Source organism: Oryx dammah, unplaced genomic scaffold (assembly GCF_014754425.2).
Source record: "Oryx dammah isolate SB20612 unplaced genomic scaffold, SCBI_Odam_1.1 HiC_scaffold_8, whole genome shotgun sequence".
NCBI lineage: Eukaryota > Metazoa > Chordata > Mammalia > Artiodactyla > Bovidae > Oryx > Oryx dammah.
In genome coordinates this window covers 6,116,879-6,134,902 of record NW_024070192.1, presented here as the reverse complement: position 1 = coordinate 6,134,902, position 18,024 = coordinate 6,116,879, and the positions used below count along the sequence as shown (strand labels likewise).

Below are 18,024 nucleotides of genomic sequence, written 5' to 3'. Positions count from 1 at the left end.
TGGCCCATCCTGGCCAGTACCAGCCAAAGGCCCAAATTCTGGTACAGTGAGGGAATATTCTCCCTGGGAGTTCTTCAGCCGAACATCTCACGCAGCGGTCCGTCAGTGTGCCCGGGGCCAATGCAGGGAGCTTTGACTTTCTCCAGGAGGTTTCACTGGATAGACTGTTTTCCGTAAGTGAGGGTTTCTTGGCCTCCACGCTGCTGACGTCTCAGCCGGGATGATTCACTGTGGTGTCGACTGTCTTGTGCACCCCAGGATATTTAGCATCTGTGGCTTCTATCCACGGGATGCCAGTAGCGCCCTCCGAGTGGTTATGTCAGCCTGAAATGTCCCCTGGACTCCCCTGGTGGTCCCGTGGTTACGAATCCACCTTCCGATGCAGGGGGACACGGGTCTGAGCCCTGTCCCAGGAAGATTTCACACGCTGCGGAGCAGCGGAGCCCGTGCACCGCCAACCGCTGAGCCTGAGTGCCCAGAGGCCGTGCTCCTCCACGAGAGAAGCCACCGCAATGGGAAGCCTCGGCACTGCCGCTAGAGAGGAGCCCCTGCCCTCGGCAACCGGAGGAAGCCTGTGCTCAGCCACAAGACCCAGAGCGGCCAAAAATAATCGATTAATTTAAAAAATCAAAATGTCCCCAGACGTCGCCAAGTGTCCCACTGAAGGCAAAATCACCCCCTTGCCCTGCCACTGAAACTGCTGACCTTCATCAGGCAGTTCTGGGGCTCCCTGCGTCCTCCCGCAGTGAGAGGCCCATCACAGGAGACCCCACAAAGCAGGATGTGGGATGTGCCAGCGGCCCCTCCCTGGATGCAGGTGGGCCGGCGCCTTCCTCCTCCTGGGAGACTGAGGAATGGCGTGCCTAAGGGCATGGGCTCTGGGGTCCCCTCCGTGCCACTGCTCCCATGAGACTCGGGCAGCCCCCTCCCTCGGGGTCTTGCTCGGCAGGCACGTAGTGACTCGGGATTGAAGGTGGTAATATCACCCCTTCTGGGGCTACTGCAAAGACCAAGTGCTCGATCCATGTGCCCCTTGATGACTGTTTTATCATGGCAACTGGATTTTTTTTCCCTCTTTGGGCACAAGGGGTGGTTGACCCTGGGTCCTTCCCCAGTGAGATCCTCAACACAGGCGGTTTTTAAAAGGGCACTTCTGGTCACCTTCGGGACCAGCGGCCACCCGTAGACTCAACGGTGGTCCGGAACTTCTCCCAGCGCAGGCCGGCTTCTGAATGGCTCTCTGGTCCTACTGCCTCTGGTCGCTGAATGCTCTGTGTTGCCGTGGTTTCAGGGCAGCCCACCGCCCCTGCTGCAGCCCCAGAGGACCTTGCACCGCACCCAGCCTGTGGTCACCTGCCCTGCAGGCTCACGGTGAGCTGCCTGGGCTCTCGTCCCCACACCAACCCTCATGAGCCCAGTCAGCTGGCACATGCTCACCTGTCTCCCAGAACCCGTTTCTCCCTCTGCTGAGGAGGAATAGTCAGAGCAGAAATCTTCGGCGACTTTATCAAAAGAACAACAGAGATAACTTGAAAAGCTCTGAGTACAGGAGGCATAATAAGCACTAACCTTTAGTACTGTCATTATTATTAATAATTGAACTTTATGAGCATGAAGATAGCACTCACTGTATTCACCTGGCTTGTTTCATCAGTCGTCTCTCACCCTTTTGGAGGTAAACATCTCCCAGGGAAGTTGCTTGGGAAAGACATCTTAGAAGTGGACAGGCTTTGTGTTCCCCAGCCATATGTGGATGGGGAGGTTCAGTAAGGGAGAATGAGAGACCCCCGCCCTTCTCCACCCTCAGGCCTTCCCAAGCCCCGACGGTGGCCGTGGCCTGCCCAGGGGAGGCTCTACAGGCTTGTGAAGGGAGATGCTCATCGGGACAGCCCTCAAGAAGCTGAATCCATGGGGATGGTGGGGTTAGGGGAGCTGGCTGAGCTTGGCTGGAGACCAGCTTGGGGATGAACCTGTGCCCCTTCCCTCCTTCCGAGGGGAGTCGGTGGGGACCAGATCCCTGGGCTGGGTCGGAGTCCCTTTGCCCCTCCCGTCCCCTCTAAGGAAGGCGGTCAGCTCCCACTTGTAACACCAGGGCAGTGCCCAGAGAGGGGATACAGGTGCATGTGAGAGCTGGGCTCCAGTCAGGGCTGGCCTCCCAGCGCTGGACTCTCTTCACTGCCTCCTTCCTCCCCTTCACCGTCGCCTTCTTCTTCCTCCGCCTCTTCCTCTCCCTGCACCTCCTCATCTGTTTCCTGGCTTGGCTGTTTCAGCTACGGAAAGACAGCAGAGATGCGTTGGTGGGCAGGACTTCCTCGTACCAGGACGTTAACCCCTGAACCCGGGAATGCCAGGCACCCAGGAGGCCACGTAGCCAGCACCACGGCCTCAGAGGCTGAGAGGGCACTCAGCTCCAGCGGGCATGGATGGCGGGCACCTGCCGCGTGCTGCCGGGGTGGCCGTGAGCTACCTCCCCCAAGATTCATTGGCTCCCCTGCTCTAAAGCCTGGCATGATTCCTTCAGGGTAGCGGCTGGGATTAGAAATAATTCAGGTGAGGACCCAACAGATGATTCTCTGTTGTGACTCCAGCACGTCTGGCTAAGTGCCAAGACGCAGAGATGCGTAGGAAGCCTGCGGCGAGCGGCAGAGGGAGGGGGCCAGGCTCAGTGAAGCGTAGGCCCTTCTGAGTGTCAGTGTCTCCATCCAGAGTGCTCCAGCCACTGTGGGGAGCACATTCAGGGTACAGCAGGCTCGGAATCAGTGGCCGCATTGCACTTTGTCTGCAGACCTTCTGGAGGGCCCAGCGTGGACGGCTTGGGGAGGCCCAGGCTACGGGGTTAGATAGCCTGACTCCAGCCTCGCCTGGACCCCCCCACTCCCGCCCCGGACCATCGGATGGTGTGAGAATAAGGCCACTCAGATCTGGCTGCTTCCAATGAACAATGCGCCCACAGAAGTCACTGCCTGTCTCGAGACCCAGCGACAGGGATGCGGGGAGCAGTCATGAGATGGAACCCGTCAGCTCCTCTGCATGCTCACCTAGCTTCGGACCTGGCCACTCCCTTACTGCCTGAGGACGGGCCACCCAGCCCCTCTTGCTGCTGGAGGCTGGCTTCATGGGCCGGGGACAGCCTCACCCCTGCTTCAGCGCTCTGTTGTCACTCTCTCGAACTTCTCAATCCCTTTTGTTTTTTTTGGCTGAGTGGCATGTGGGATCTTAGTTCCCTGACCAGCGATAGAACCCACAGCCCCTGCAGTGGAAGCGTGGAGTCTTTACCACTGGACCCGCCGGGCAAGTCCCTTGAGCTGCTCTGTGCGTTTTCCTTCCTCCCCTAACAAGGCAGCCAGTCTTGCCGACGAGGGCAGACGCTGCTCCTCGCTCACTTGTTCTTCCCCCTGGCACGCTGGGCTTTTACTCTATTGCATCTTAGCACCTTATCCCTGGGCTCCTGAAGGTAATGGTCCAGGCAGACCACATCTTTTCCTTCCTCTGCCCCCTGGTACCCAGGAGGGCCTGGAAGGTGACCAGACACTGCCTTCATCACTCAGCCTCCTCCTGTTCCAGATGGAAATGAAGGAATTAAGACGTGAAGTGACCAGTCCAGGCGACACAGCTAGAAAGTGCTAGCTTTCCACACAGGGCCACGGTGGATGCCGCTGTCTGGTCAACTCTAAGTTGGGCCGACTCTTGCACGGATGGCCGAGCTCAGGACCAGTCTCACCCCCTCAGGCCGGGTGGGGTCACCACGGACCTCGCAGCCCCCTCTGCTCCCTCTGCGCCCTCCAGGCCCCCTCTCCTTTCACAGCTCATGTAGCCCTCGGTCCTAATCCCGTTGGTCACTTGCGTGGAGTTCAAGGTGCCCTCTGGGGTGTAGGCAGAGGATTCCGAGAAGCTCAGGGAGCTGGAAGCCTGTTTGGAGACTTAGAATTCCCCAGGAGGAAGGGAGTCACTCTCCCCATTTGCCAGACAGACAAAGGAAGGTCCGCCTGGTGGGGCCACATGCTCGGGGCTGCCCAGGAGGTCAGCAGGCAGGCAGCCGGGGCCCCGTGGCTCCCTCCCGCCCAGCCCACCCCGAGCCCCTGCGCAAGGCCCCTACAGGTTTGGGCTGCTTCTTCATGGCTTCCGCCTCCTTCTTCTTCAGCTCCGTAAAGATGATGTCGAAGAACTCCTCCTCGGCCTTGGTGACCAGCTCCTCCAGGTTCAAGAAAGGCGGCTCATCCCTCAGCTCGTCATCCCGGCCCTCGGCCTTGCCCTTCTCCTTCAGGCGCATCTCACGGTGCCTGGCCTCCAGGATCTTCTCCCGCCGCGTCTCGCGCTCGAATATCTGGTGCACAAGGAGAGGGAGGCTGTGGGAGCGGCGGGAGGGCGGCCCCAGCTCCCAGCGCAAGGGGACCAGTGGGCTCCCCTCACTCTGTTCAAGGCAGCCCCACATAGATCTGCTCTGGGCCAATGGCAAGAAAGTGGGGGCTAAATACTGGGGCTGGCAGGAGGGGAGCAGGGATGCCAAATCATGCAGTTCCAAGGAATACTAAGTGCCTGACGCCGGTGTGAAGCATGCTCCCTGGGGTGTGCAAAGCTGCATTCCTGGGCCCCCGGAGGACCAGTTCAGCGGTGGGACCGCACGCCCAGGCGGAGCCAGGAGGGCCTCCCAAGATCTCAGCACCAGGGCATTTCAACCCCTCTTGGTGCCCCATGGCTATAGGGAGGCGTCTCCAGGACTCCCGGCCAGGGTGACGGATCTCAGCGCCCCAGCGCCCCCTTCCCTCGAGCAGTCCCTTCCAGTTGCTTCTCCATTGGCATCAGCTAAGCTTCCAACCCTAACCCTAACCCTCACCCTCTTGAGAAATCTGTATGCAGGTCAGGAAGCAACAGTTAGAACTGAACATGGAACAGACTGGTTCCAAATAGGAAAAGGAGTACGTCAAGGCTGTATATTGTCACCCTGCTTATTTAACTTATATGCAGAGTACATCATGAGAAACGCTGGACTGGAAGAAGCACAAGCTGGAATCAAGATTGCCGGGAGAAATACCAATAACCTCAGATATGCAGATGACACCACCCTTATGGCAGAAAGTGAAGAGGAGCTAAAAAGCCTCTTGATGAAAGTGAAGGAGGAGAGTGAAAAAGTTGGCTTAAGGCTCAACATTCAGAAAACAAAGATTATGGCATCCGGTCCCATCACTTCATGGGAAATAGATGGGGAAACAGTGGAAACGGTGTCAGACTTTATTTTGGGGGGCTCCAAAATTACTGCAGATGGTGACTGCAGCCATGAAATTAAAAGATGCTTACTCCTTAGAAGAAAAGTTATGACCAACCTAGATAGCATATTCAAAAGCAGAGACATTACTTTGCCGACTAAGGTCCGTCTAGTCAAGGCTATGGTTTTTCCAGTGGTCATGTATGGATATGAGAGTTGGCCTGTGAAGAAGGCTGAGCGCCGAAGAATTGATGCTTTTGAACTGTGGTGTTGGAGAAGACTCTTGAGAGTCCCTTGGACTGCAAGGAGATCCAACCAGTCCTTTCTGAAGGAGATCAGCCCTGGGATTTCTTTGGAAGGACTGATGCTAAAGCTGAAACTCCAGTACTTTGGCCACCTCATGAGAAGAGTTGACTCATTGGAAAAGACTCTGATGCTGGGAGGGATTGGGGGCAGGAGGAGAAGGGGACGACCAAGGATGAGATGGCTGGATGGCATCATGGACTCGATGAACGTTAAGTCTGAGTGAACTCCGGGAGATGGTGATGGACAGGGAGGCCTGGCGTGCTGCGATTCATGGGGTCGCAAAGAGTCAGACACGACTGAGCAACCGAACTGAACTGAAGCTTCCTCAGACAGGCTCAGCTGCCCTAAATGTATACTGTTTACAATTAGACAAAATGACCAAGTCACACTGCTTGGATCTGAAGAAAACTGAAGCCTGGAGAAGTCAAGAGACTTGCCCAGGGCCGGTGGGCTTCCTGAGCAGTGAAGCCTGGGCGGGTTCAGACACAGCCAACACTCATCTCTCAGGCCCATTCCCTGACCCTTCCCTGAGTGTCCACCCACTTCCCAGGAGGTGGTGGAAGCGCATCTGCCCTTTGCTGACCAGCCCGCTCGGCCGGGGGCCAGGCCAGGACCAGAGCTGGTGTGCCCACCTCGCCGGGGGCCCGTACCCACCGTGGAAGCCGTGTTCTTCTCATTTCTCTGCAGGGTGCACAGCCCACTGGAGACCTCCAGCAGCGTGGTCGTCCCCAGCTGGGAGCCGCAGGCGATGAAGCACCCATTGTCTTGCACCCGGAGGCAGAAGAGGGCTTCGTCACAGACCTGCTGGAGGGCCGGGCAGACGCGGGGGAGCCATGTCACCCTCTGCTCGTCTGGCCATCTGGGTCTTGGGGAGGCTTAGGCCGGCAGCCCCGTTCAAACACCGCTGGGGACTTCCCCGACCGAGGGGGACCCCAGCCTCAACCCACAGGAGGGTGTCCACACCAAGGTCGGTTGCGAGACCCTTCACTCCAGCCTCATCTCCCACCGTACCCCACCCACCACACCCACCCCCTCAGTCCAGCTCACTTTCTTTCTTTCTTTTTGTTTTAATGGCTACACAGATAGGCAGGTGGATCCTAGTTTCCCAACCAGAGATCGAACCTGTGCCCCCTGCATTGGAGGGCAGAGTCTTAACCACTGGACTGCCAGGGAAGGCCCTCCAGCGCCCCTTTCATTCTGCAGTTTCCCCAGCCCCGCTCTTTCCCATGCCCCCAGCCTGCAGGTCTCTGCCCCGCCTCTGCTGATAAGATAAGGCTGGCTCAGCTGGGAGGCTCCGCTTGGCCCAGGCTTGGCGGGAACAGGCCTGGCGGGAGGAAAGGCCAGGCTTCTGAGGGCATGGATGCACCAGGAGGGGGGTGCACGCGACCTTCAGGCTGAGGGCGGGGTCGCACTGCTTGAACACAAAGTCCCAGATGTCCAGGGTCCCGTCCATCTTGGTGGTGAAGAAAACCGCCGGTCTCACGGGGCTCCAGGCGCCATCAGTGAGGTAGGCCATGTGGTACCTGTAGGGAGCCAGGACCTCCGGTCAGGGGCCATGGGGGGATTGGGATGCAGGGAGAGCCTGCTGAGCTGAGACCCTGCTCATCCAGCCCCTCCCCAGCTCCTGGGTCTCAGCCTGGAAGTTCTTCCTGGTGTCTGACTTCTAGCCATGCCAGCCTCACCACCCACGGTTAACAGTTTGTACTGTAAAGGGTTCTGGTGTTTCTCTATACCTAACTCAAGGGCACAGGCCTGGGCCCGCTCCCCTGGCTATGAGACTCACTTGAAAAGGAGTTGGAGGATGGAAAATCTGCCCAGAAACGTTCACACTATTCAGATGAAGAGAGGGCTATACTGCCTACTTGATTTAACCTCGATTTTCAAAGATTTCTACAGCAAAAAATTAAACTGGACCCTTATGTTATATACAAAAATGAACTCACAATGAGCTAAAGACTTAAACATATGATCTGAAACCATTAAGCTTCTAGAAGAAAACATAGAGTAAAAGTTCCTTGACAGTGGCCTTCGCAATGAATTTTTGGATTTGGCACCAAAAGCATAAGCAACAAAAGCAAAAACAAGTACATGGGAGTGTATGTACTTAAAAAGCTCCTGCAGACCCAGGGAAACAGTCAACAGAACGAAAAGGCAGCCTAAGGAATGGGGAAAATATTTGCAAACCAGATATCTGATAAAGGTTTAACGCCCCCAATACATAAGGAACTCGTACAACTCAGTTAAAAAGCAAAACAAAACAACCCAATTTAAAAAGTGGGCAAAGGACATGGACAGACATTTCTTCAAAGACGACAAATAAACGGCTAACAGGTACATGAAGAGATGCTCGACATCACTAATCATCAGAGGAAGATAACCCAAACCACAATGAGATATCCACACCTGTGAGGATGTCTAAATTATTAGCAAAGCCAAAGATGAGTGTGGGTGAGGATGTGGAGAAACGAGAACCCTTGTGTACTGTTGGTGGGAATGCAAATCGGTGCGACCACCATGGAAAACAGTATGGAAGGTCCTCAATCCTGTTTCTGGGTCTTTTTCTTTTTTGACTGTGAAGCATGTGGGATCTTAGTTCCTTGACCAGGGATCGAACCCACATCCCCTGCACTGAACGCAGAGTCTTAACCCCTGGACTGCCAGGGAAGCCCCCCGTTTCTGGGTCTTTATCCAAAGGAATTGGAGGCAGGATCTTTAAGGGACACCTGCCCCCCTTCCATGCTCACTGCCGCATTATTCACAATTGTCAAGATATGGAAACAAGCTCAATGTCCATCAACAGATGAGTGGGCAGTTTGAAGCTTATTCCCTTTCTGAAGTCGCTGAATCAAGCTATTTCCTAGCATTAGCTCGGATGCTTGGAGAGAAATGTTTGCTCCGTTTTTATGGGTGGAGACACAGAGGCTCAGACCCCCCCTGAGCTGGGCCGGGCCCCCTCTCCCGCCCCAATCTTCCCCTCACTTGGTCCACATGATGGACGACTCCCGGCTGTCCTCTGACCAGATGCGGGCGGTCCAGTCGCCGACAGTCAGAAAGTTCTTTGGGTAGAACGGGTTTCTCTGCAGCGCGTAGATGGGGCCGTGGTGGCCTGAGAAGGTGCACACGATCTTCTCGGCCGGCGTCTTGCCCTTGCGGTTGCAGGAGATGACGACGCCTTGCTCGGTGCCCACCATGAACTTGGTCGGCTGTGGAGGGGGCGACGTGTGAGCGGAAGGCTCCGTGAAATCTCAGCTCAGGGTTAAGCTGGCAGGGAGAGCGGCCTTCCAGGGCCAGAGCAGTGGGGCCAGCGGGGTGGGGGCCCAAAAGTGCCTTTGGTTTAAGCCTCCGCTTGAGCTGTGCCCTGCCCCTTCTGGGGGGCCGCCCCCACTCTTGATCAGCTTGAGCAGACCCCACCCTTCTTTAGCACCTGCTCAAGGGCCCCGCGAGTGATGAAGCCCCCAGTCATCTGTTCCCTAGAGCTGAGTCACCAGCCCTCCATGCAGCACCATGCACGCTAAGCATTTTGCCAAAAAAAGATCCTGAATGTCTGTTTACACACAAAGTCAGTGACTGAATGAATACTGTGACCCCTGAGTCCAGAAGAGCCCCCTCCAGCCTCCAGCTACTACTCACAGCAAACCTGGGCTTCACTGTACACCCATGTCTAATGATTGTTGCTGGAGTTTTTCGGTTGTTTGCTCTTTGCTTTGTTTTTTAAAATGTATTTGGCTGTGCTGGGTCTTCTTTGGGGCATGTGGGATCTAGTTCCCTGACCATGGATTGAGCCTGGGCCTCTGCTCTGGGAGTTCAGAGTCTTAGTCACTGCACCACCAGGGAAGTCCCTCCATAGCATCTTTACTCACAACAGCTAAGAGGTAAAAGCCACCCAAGTGTCCACATGAATGGAAAAACAAGCTGTGGTCTGTTCACGCGAGCGTGTGTTAGTCGCTCAGTCGTGTCCGGCTTTGTGACTCCATGGACTGTACCAGCCAGGCTCCTCTGTCCGTGGAATTCTCCAGGCAAGAATACTGGAGTGGGTAGCCATTCGCTTTTCCAGGGAGTCTTCCTGACTCAGGGATTGAACCTGGGTCTGTTGCACTGCAGGCAGATTTTTTACCATCTGAGCCACCAGGGAACCCCAGTCTATTCATACAATGCGATACTATTTGGCTTCAAAAAAAAAAAAAAGGAAAATTCTGCCATGTGCCACACCTTGAGAGCTAAGTAAAAAGAGCCCATCACAAAAAGACAAACAGTAAGAATTCACTAAAGTGAATGGGGTACCTGGAGGAGTCAATTTCATAGAGACAGAAAGCCGAAGGGACTGAGGGAAGGGGAAGACGGGGAGTTAGTTGATTAAAAGATACAGAGTTTGTTTTGCAAGATGAAAAAGTTCTACTTCTGAAGAGCCCACAGTGTAAATATACTTAACACTGCTAAACTGTCCACTTAAGAATGGTTAAAGTGGAGACTTCCCTGGTGGTCCAGGTGTTAAGAATTCACCTTGAGTGCAGGGGACACGGGTTCAATCCATGGTCGGGGAACTAGGATCCCACATGCCGTGGAGCAACTGAGCTCACAAACCACAGCTAGAGAGCTGATGCGCTGCAATGAGCGATTCCTCGTGCCACAACTAAGGCCTGACACGGCCAAATAAATAGTTTTTTAAAAAAGAATGGTTAAGGTGGTACATTTTACATTATGTGCTTTTAAATTTCTTTTTTTTTTTTTTTACCACAATTAAAAAGAACGGCTGGGCTACAAACAGAGGGCTTGCTTGCTTAGTTGCTCAGTCGAGTCGGATTCTTTGCGACCCCAGGGACTGTACTCGCTAGACTCCTCTGTCAGCAGAATTCACCAGGCAAGAATACTAGAGTGGGTTGTCATCTCCTCCTCCAGGGGATCTTCCCGACCCAGGGATCAAACCCACCTCTACTGTGTCCCCTGCATTGCTGGAGGATTCTTTATCTGCTGAGCCATCGGGGAAGTCCCATAAATGGGGTGGGGGGGCTGTTAAAGGAAAGTGAAAAGAGAAAGATTGAGAGGCCCAGAAAAGTAAGGAAGAACGCCAGCTCCAGGGCTCCTCTGTGGGGGTGAGAGTGGAGAGCCCTGCCCTGCAGCCAGAGCCCTGGGTTTGAGCCCTGGCTGCTCCCTGTTCTGGAGCACGTGACTCACCTCCTCACTAAGACTGTTGTTTATCTGCAAAGTTGGGATAATGCTAATCGTATCAGCTTACAGGACGGTCACGGGAGACCACATCAGGCGGCTACAAGGGGCCAGCACATGGTGTCCACTCAGCGACAAGGCGGTGGGCAAGTGGGGACCAGCGATGGTGTGGCCACTGCGTCTAGCGCCTCGCCTAGAAATCTCTGATTCCAGGACAGAACCTTTTTCTGAGTCCTCCCCATAGAGCCCGGGGCCTGGGGAGTGGGGGATGTCGTCCGCCTCCCCCACCACATTCATCCCCCAGCTTGGGGTCGGGGAGGTGCTCCCAGGGCAAGGGTGAGGCCAGAGCCCGTCCACCTCCTAAGGGCCTGGGAATGATGTCGGCCTGGAGGCAAACCAGTGACGATCCCAGAAGGGGGTCAGGCCAGGAGCCATCTAGGAAGGCCACTTTATTGCTTTGGAGGGAATCTTCATTTGAGCTTCTTCCAGAAGCCTCCCTCTTTGGACACTTTCACATGACTGCTTTGCTATTTCTCTTTATTAGGTTTTATTTGTGGCTGTGCTGAGTCTTCACTGTGACTCGGGTTCATTGTGGCGTGCGGGCTTCTCACTGCGGCGGCGTCTCTCGTGGTGGCGCATGGGCTCCAGGTCACGCGGGCCTCAGCATTTGCAGCGGGTGGGCTCAGCGGCGGCAGCTCCCAGGCTCTGGAGCGCAGGCCCAATAATCGTGGCACCCGGGCTTAGCTACTCTGTGGCACATGGGATCTTCCCAGATCAGGGATCAAACCTGAGTCTCCTGCATTGGCAGGCGGACTCTTTACCACTGAGCCACCTGGGAAGCCACTATTTCCTATTTACTTTTCTTCTATTTTTTTAGATTCTTTATTTGGCTGTGTTGGGTCTTAGGTACAGCCCTCGGGCTCAGTAGTTGTGGTGTGGGGGCTTAGTTGCCTTGTGGCATATTGGATCTTAGTTCTTGGACCAGGGATCAAACCCACATCTCCTGCATTGGAAGGTGGATTCTTAACCACTGGATCACCAGGGAAGCCCTCTGCTTTGCAGTTTCTTTACTGCTCCTCCTCAGTTACTAAATGCCATCATAGGTCTGTGATCAGTTTGCCCAGGAGCCTCCTCTAATCTCATTTTCCTCTCCAACACCTCTTTTTTCCCCCCAGGGGATGAGCTGCCAGCCTAGGGCCCCACATGAGGACATGAGTCAGGGACAGAGGCAGAGCCTGGCGTCCGGATGCTAATCCTGGACAAGGCTCTTACAGCATGGAGCGTCTCTGGAATCCCGTGCAGTCAGAAAGCTCGCCTTCTGATCAGCCGGGACACTTGCCAAATGGGAACTTGTGAATTGAAGGGGTTTTCTGCCTCTACTCTGCTGCCCCCTGCTGGAAAGTGGTTGCAAAGACCACACAGGTCTAGGAGGACCACAGACGGTCCAGAGCACGAGGTAAGAAGCAGCCTGGGGCCCACGAGCCTCTGATACAGCAGCCACGGGCCTGCCCTCAGCTCTGGCTGCCCCAGCCACAGAACATGGGGAGGGGAGAGCAGGGGACACCCACCAGAGTGGACTCGAACTCCAGGGAGATGGCCCCCAAGGCGTTCTCCAGATGCTCCTTTTTGGTGATGTCCATGATGACGACCTCGGTGGGCTCGCTCATCTTCCGGATGTCCCACCACATGACCTGATGGGAGGAGGGGCCGACTTTGAGGCCTGGAGTCCCGCAATTCTTATCCCCTGCACCTTCCTGGAGCCAGACAGTGGGTGTCAGACACCCAGCAACCGAGGGAACAGGGCTGCCTTGAAGAATTGCTCCTCTGGTCCATAGTCCTGGCTGATCATCAGTCCTGGGCAAGCTCCCTAAGATCCAGAAGCAGGCAGCCTCACCACAGACCTACTGAGTGAAAACTGCCAGGTGTGGGCCCTGCAGTCTGTATCCTTAAAGACCCCTCAGAATATGGCAATCTATAGCAACATTCCAAACGCACATGTGCGTTGACCCAGAAATCCCACTGCCAGGAATGTATGTGTATGCAGTGTGTATGGGTATGCTTCACGCGTGTGCAGCAATCTATATGCAGATACACTTCTGTGCGGAAAGACAAGTATCGGATATTAACGCATATACGTGGGATCTGGGGGGGAAATGGTACAGATGAGCCTATTCGAAGGGCAGGAACAGAGATGCAGGTGTAGAGAAGGAGCGTGTGGGCACTGGCAGGGAAGGGGGGCGGATGGGACGACGTGGGATAAGTGCACTGCCGCGTGTGAACCAGATAGCTAGTGGGACCTGCCAAGCAGCACAGGACGCTCAGCTTGGTGCTGTGATGACCTAGGCGGGTGAGCTAGAGGGATACTCAAGAGGGAGGGGATGTCTGTATCCACATGGTGGAGTCACTCTGTTGTTCAGCAGAAGCTAACATAGCATTGTGAAGCAATTAGACTCCAACAAAAAGATTCAACCCCTCCAACACACTCTTGGCTACATTTTTGGTAACTACAAACTACTAAAATCCACTTAAATAAATTACAGCATATCCATAGTTTGTTAAGTCGTTAACAGGCAGGGGGCAGCACTTTATGAAATATAAAATCATCTTTGAGACAAGCCGAATGAAAAACATCAAGGGCAAATCAACGTGCAAGTTGTGCAGGAAGAGTGCCGAGACACACACGTCTGCTTCGTATGTGGACACTGAGCCTGGAGGCAGACGGAGAGGCTGATGCAAGTGGGCGCCACAGGAGGGGGGCACTGGGAGGCTGAAGGCCGAGGCGGGAGGACGGGCTTCACCGCCTGCCCTTCCGTACTTTTAGGCTGGTGTCCCACACGCATCTTTACCTATTGCTCCATTTTACAATGAAGTGCAAAAGGAAACATCCTGATGCGGGACCATGTGACCGCTGCTGCTCCCCACTCCCTGCCCCTCCAGCGCTCGTACCTGCCCGTCCGTGGACGCCGAGAAACACTCCGTGCCCGTCTTCGACTGCAGCCAGATGGTGCCGTACACGGGGTCTCGGTGGCTGAACTCGATGGTGGACAACTCTGCCACCAGGCTGCCCTTCCGCGTGTCCCAGCAGGCTGGCCGGGAAGGAGACGAGGGAGTGGGTGCTGGGGGCACAGGCTTCCTGTCTTAGTGCAGGGAGCACGGGATCGGGGGATGCTGCTTGTCTTGGTTTGACAAGTACGGGGCTTTTTTAAGAATCAGGGCTAAGTTCAAACCAGCCTGAGTTTCCTACCAGCCCCTGAAGCTCACTTCATTCATTCTGTCGGGGCCCCTAACACGTGGTGAGCATCACGCTAGGCCCTGGGGAAGCCACTGGGACTCAGACAGGCACAGGCCTTAGGAGACGGCAGGGGAAATCTGCCAAGTTAGAGCCCGTGCTGTGATTGCTCCAGGGGGAGACACAGGGAGGCAGTCAGGGAAGGCTTCCTGGAGGAACTGAGGAGGAACTAAGATCGAGGAGGAGCTTCAGGATGGAGTGAGGCAGGGAAAGAGAGAGGAGCACCTCCATCCTGGGGAAAGTAAGAAAACTCGGGCAAATCTCCTGTTGGATCCATTCGTTCCCTTTTCGCCTCTGTACCTCTGCTGCTGCTGACCGGAAAAGAAACTCACAGAGGGAGATTATCCTTTCTCTGGATTCATTATTAGGACTTCATCTCTTCTGCTTTACCAAGACTCAAAGCTTATCTATATATATTTTTTCTGTCCTGATGGATTCTGTCTTCATTTTCCCACGAGTGTATAGTGAGGACCCACCCTGTTACTCAGAGCTGTTTCTAGGAAAGCTGGTTTTGTAATACAACAACAGAAGTCCATGATCCATAAATCCCGATTTATGGAATCCAAGTCTAAGGCATTTGGCCCTGCACCAGTCTGGCCCAGAAACGGCTTTTCTTAGCTCAGCTTGCTCTGCTCCGGCAAAGCAGTGCTTGAGGGCAGGTCCCACTGTGTCTTTCTCATAGACAGCAGAGCCCCAGAGCCTGGGCTGGTCTGGGCTGGCAGAGAAAGCCACTGAAGGGGTAATGAGTAATGAGCGAGGCAGGGCTCCTGAATAAACCATGGCCACGTGACTCTGTTGCTGTCTTTCAGAGTGCCAGCACCCAGATAAAGCTGCAGGGAGATTGATGGGCTTTCCTGGTGGCGCTAGCGGTAAAGAATCCGCCTGCCAGTGCAGGACCTATAAGAGATACGGGTTCGATTCCTGAGTGGGGAAGATCCCCTGGAGGAGGGCATGGCAACCCACTCGAGTATTCTTGCCTGGAGAATCCCATGGACAGAGAAGCCTGGCAGGCTACAGTCTATGGAGTCACAAAGAGTCGGACATGACTGAGCGACTAACACTTTCACTTGATGGGAGTCCACTTCTATTTCATCCCAGAGGGGCTCCCTGGAGGGGGCGGCGAAGGTCTAAGAGGGAGGTCAGAGGTCTCAGGAGGCCAGGAGGCATCCTGACCACGTAGAGTTTCTGGGAAGTTTCCCAGCCCTTCTGGCTCCTACTCCTTGAAGGGGAACCCTTATCATGCCTGGTTGAGTCCGGCCTGGGGCGCAAACAGGAGGATTAAGAGTTTGGCTATTCCAAGGCCCGGGGTGGCCAGAAGCGAGGAAACTTCAGGGCCATGGAGATAGGTTTCTTCTGAGTTCACATGGGATCTAAACATCAGTTTTCTGGGTGTTCCACCAGCAAAAATGGCAGAGCAAGGACCTCTGAGAATTCTCTGTCCCATAAAGGCCATGAGAATGTTGGCAAAATCAATGATCAGAATCAACTTTTTCAGAACTCCGGAAATAGCCAAAGGCTGGCAGCAAATCAGAGTGTTTATTCAAGAAAAATAGCTGAATCTTGATAAGAACAGTAAGTTTTGTTGCATTGTGGCTTGCCCCAGTTAAGATGCTATAATCTCCGGTTCTATGATAGCCTTGAAAAATAACTCTCTGCCTTCCTGTTAAAAACCGAGTATCTTGGCAGCCACAGGATGGAGCAGAATGGAACTGGAGCTCTTTCAAAGTCTCTTATTCAAAGAGTTGTCACTGTTTGACCTGTCTAGTGGTTTCCTGGAAGACCCCCTCCCCGTTTGCAAAGTTGTCTGTATTCAGCTTGACTCAGAACTTGCCCAAGGAAAAGGGTCTTGTTAACAAGTCTATCTTGAAAATAATTAAAATTGCAGGCAACTGATTAACCTTGCAGTGTCTGGAAGTGGCGGATAACAGGTGGGCAAACAATAGGCTAACCAAAAAGCTTCAAAGGAAAAGCTGGAGAGTGAGCTGTCCATAGGGGTTTTGAAAAGCTCTGATGTGTTCCCAAGAAACTAGAAGCTCCCAGGGCTGTGTGCACACCTTTGTTGTTGTTCAGTGACTCTTTGTGACCCTGTGAAGTCAGCACACCAGGCTTCGCTGTCCTCCACTATCTCCCAGAGGTTGCTTAAACTCATGTCCGTTGAGTTTGGCATTGGCATCACCATGCCATTCAACCATCTCATCCTCTGTCGCCCCCTTCTCCTCCTGCCCTCAATCTTTCCCAGCATCACTGTCTTTTCCAGTGAGTCAGATGTTCACATCAGGTGGCCCAAGTACTGGAAAGAACTGAGAGGACCTTCAGCTCTCACCTCTGGCTGACCTGTAGGCTCGGTGCAGCGGCTAAGGCAGAACTAACAACTGCCCGGCTATGTGTTGAAAGTATGCTCAAACCCCCGCACAGAGGCCTCCAGGAAAGTCTGCGAAATTTTTTGGCTGTAGATGGCAACAAGCAGGAAACATTCATCTCGAGTGGACATGGGATATTCTCCAGGACAGATCCCATAAGACAAGTCTCAATGGATTTTTAAAGACTGAAATCATGAAAAGTATCTTTTCTTACCATAATAGAATAAAACTAGAAAGACCAGTAACTGAAGGAAAAGTGGAAAGTTTAAAAATATATAGAAAGCGAAAAACATTTTTCCAAATAACCCATGGGTCAAAGGAGAAATCAAAGGGAAATTAAAAAATACAAAATGCATGAATATGGAAACACAACATACAAAAACTTAGTGTAGCTAAAACAGTGCTTGGAGGGAAATTATAACTTTAAACATCTGTATGTTTAAAAATCTCAAATCGATAATCTAACCTTCTACTTTAAGAAATTTAGAAAAAGAAGAACAAGTTAAACCCAAAGTAAGCAGAAAGAAGGAAATAATAAAGATTAAGGGTGGAAATAAATGAAATGAAGAACAAAAACCAACTTAGAAACATCAATAAAATAAAATATAAAGTTGGTTCTTTGAAAAGAAAACAAACTTTACCAACCCCTGTCTAGACTGACCAAGTGAAAAAGAAAGAACACTCAAATTACTAAGACCAGGAAAGAAATAGGAGACGTTACTGCCAACCTCACAGAAATGAAATGACTATAAGAGAATGAACAGTTATATCTCAACAAATAAGATTACCTGGACGAAACACAAAAATTTTAGAAAAACACAAACTATCAAAACTGATCCAAGAAGAAACAGAAAACACGAGAAGACCTGTATCACATACAGAGGATAAAAACCACCAATGAGGAAAATCCTAGGACCAGACGGCTTCATTGGTGAATTCCACCAAATATTTAAGGAAGAATGAATATCAGCTCTTCACAAACACTTTCAAAAAAAGAAAGAAAGAAAAGGAAGAGCCACTTCTCCACTCACTCTGTACGGCTGGTATTACTATCACTTATTACCATATATTATAAGGGCTTCCTAGGGGGTGCTAGTGGTAAAGAACCCGCCTGCCGGTGCAGGAGACACAAGACATGCAGGTTCTAACCTTGGGCTGGGAAGATCCCCTGGAGGGGGGCATGGCAACCCGCTCCAGTATTCTTGCCTGGAGAATCCCATGGACTGCTGCTGCTAAGTCGCTTCAGTCGTGTCCGACTCTGTATGACCCCACCAGGCTCCCCCATCCCTGGGATTCTCTAGGCAAGAATACTGGAGTGGGTTGCCATTTCCTTCTCCAATGCATGAAAGTGAAAAGTCAAAGTGAAGTTGCTCAGTAGTGTCTGACTCTTCGTGACCCCATGGACTGCAGGCCACCAGGCTCCTCCGTCCCGGCAACAGTGCTGGAGTAGGGTGCCATCGCCTTCTCCAGGAGAATCCCATGGACAGAGGAGCCTGGCGGGCTGCAGTCCATGGGGTCAGAGGGACAGGACCGAGTGACTTAGCAGACATTACCCACCATGTCAGGTAGGCTCTCCTGAGGTGGAGCTCCCCAGTGATCTCACCATCTTCTGCCTCTAGTTACCTTAGCCTGGCTCAGGGAATGCTGTGTGCTTAGCTGCTCAGTCGTGTCTGACTCTGTGCGACCCCATGGACCATAGCCCG

General features: G+C 53.3%; 1 protein-coding gene across 4 annotated transcripts in view; it reads right to left on the bottom strand.

Annotated features, from left to right (window-relative positions):
* Window positions 1-1,544: 1,544 nt before the first annotated feature.
* The window catches only part of DNAI2 (dynein axonemal intermediate chain 2), a 31,972-nt gene continuing 15,492 nt past the window's right edge, over window positions 1,545-18,024 (bottom strand). For 2 of the 4 annotated variants that reach the window (XM_040244346.1, XM_040244347.1), the window contains exons 7-13: window positions 13,619-13,758; window positions 12,241-12,363; window positions 8,489-8,712; window positions 6,897-7,032; window positions 6,164-6,310; window positions 4,097-4,324; window positions 1,545-2,270 (exon numbers count right to left, since the gene is read on the bottom strand). In XM_040244346.1, coding sequence (XP_040100280.1) covers window positions 2,142-2,270; window positions 4,097-4,324; window positions 6,164-6,310; window positions 6,897-7,032; window positions 8,489-8,712; window positions 12,241-12,363; window positions 13,619-13,758 — 1,127 coding nt within the window. In that variant the 3' untranslated portion in view covers window positions 1,545-2,141. Of the gene's footprint in view, window positions 2,271-4,096; window positions 4,325-6,159; window positions 6,311-6,896; window positions 7,033-8,488; window positions 8,713-12,240; window positions 12,364-13,618; window positions 13,759-18,024 lie in introns of those variants that run through there. The other 2 variants (XM_040244348.1, XM_040244349.1) reach the window with 2 other exon arrangements.